The 1,020-nt window shown below is 68.4% G+C and overlaps 1 protein-coding gene across 1 annotated transcript in view; it reads left to right on the forward strand.

Annotated features, from left to right (window-relative positions):
* Positions 1-1,020, forward strand: part of GCGR (glucagon receptor) — a 7,874-nt gene that overhangs the window by 4,187 nt on the left and 2,667 nt on the right. The window contains exons 2-4 of the mRNA XM_006753067.2: positions 64-166; positions 706-813; positions 888-1,017. Of these exons, the coding sequence (XP_006753130.1) occupies positions 85-166; positions 706-813; positions 888-1,017 (320 nt within the window). The 5' untranslated portion in view covers positions 64-84. The remainder of the gene's footprint in view (positions 1-63; positions 167-705; positions 814-887; positions 1,018-1,020) is intronic.

Genomic DNA, 1,020 nt, shown 5'->3' on the forward strand with positions numbered 1-1,020 from the left:
CTCCCACCTCCGGCTGGCCCTCCCCTCACTGACCCAGCCGCTCCGCCCACCCTCCCTGCCCAGCTGCAGGCCCCCTGTGCGCAGATGATGGACTCCGTGTTCGAGAAGTGGAAGCTCTATGGGGACCAGTGTCTGTACAACCTGAGCCTGCTGCCGCCCCCCACGGGTGAGCCCCACGGGTGGGCCCCTGCCTTCCTCCCCCGCGGCACTTCCCGGGCTCTTCTTAGGGGAAGGCTCGGCACAGGTGAGGAGACCGAGCCACCGAGAGGCCGCAGGAGCAGGGAAAAGAGGCAGTGGACGTGCCTCCGCACTGGGGTGCTCCGTGCCCCCGCTGGTGGGCGCCCCGTGGGCTTAGAGGCCACAGGAGGCGCTGGAGACAGGTGGGCAGACCTCACAGGCCCAGGGATGGGGGGCCAGGCCAGGATGGGGTCAGTCCTGGACGGTCCTGGAGGCCCCGGGGTGCAGAGAGGCAGGAGCAGGAGGGCTGCCCACAGGGTTGGTGCTGGGCCCAGGAAGAGAGCCAACAAAATTGGGGTTCAGTCCTCAGAGCGGGAGGCACTTTTAAGAAGGGAACCGGGAAGAGGGGGGCCCAGGTAGGTGGGGGGCAAGTTGGGGGAAATGCAGAGTGTCCCGGGGAGGCGGGCGGTCAGAGGCCTGGGAGGCGGGAGCAGAGGACGGTTCTCAGCGGAGCCCGCCCGCCCGCAGAGCTGGTCTGCAACAGAACCTTCGACAAGTACTCCTGCTGGCCCGACACGCCCCCCAACACCACGGCCAGCATCGCCTGCCCCTGGTACCTGCCCTGGTACCACAAAGGTAACTGCAGAGGCAGGGGGGTGGGGGCGGCCTCTGGGCTGCGCTGACCATCGTGTCCCCCCCCACCCTCACAGTTCAGCACCGGTTCGTCTACAAGACGTGCGGGCCGGACGGGCAGTGGCTGAGGGGGCCGCAGGGGCAGTCGCTGAGAAACGCCTCCCAGTGCCGGATGGACAAGGAGGAGCTTGAGGTGCAGGTCAGCCCGCG

This window comes from Myotis davidii, unplaced genomic scaffold (assembly GCF_000327345.1).
Source record: "Myotis davidii unplaced genomic scaffold, ASM32734v1 scaffold211, whole genome shotgun sequence".
Lineage (NCBI taxonomy): Eukaryota > Metazoa > Chordata > Mammalia > Chiroptera > Vespertilionidae > Myotis > Myotis davidii.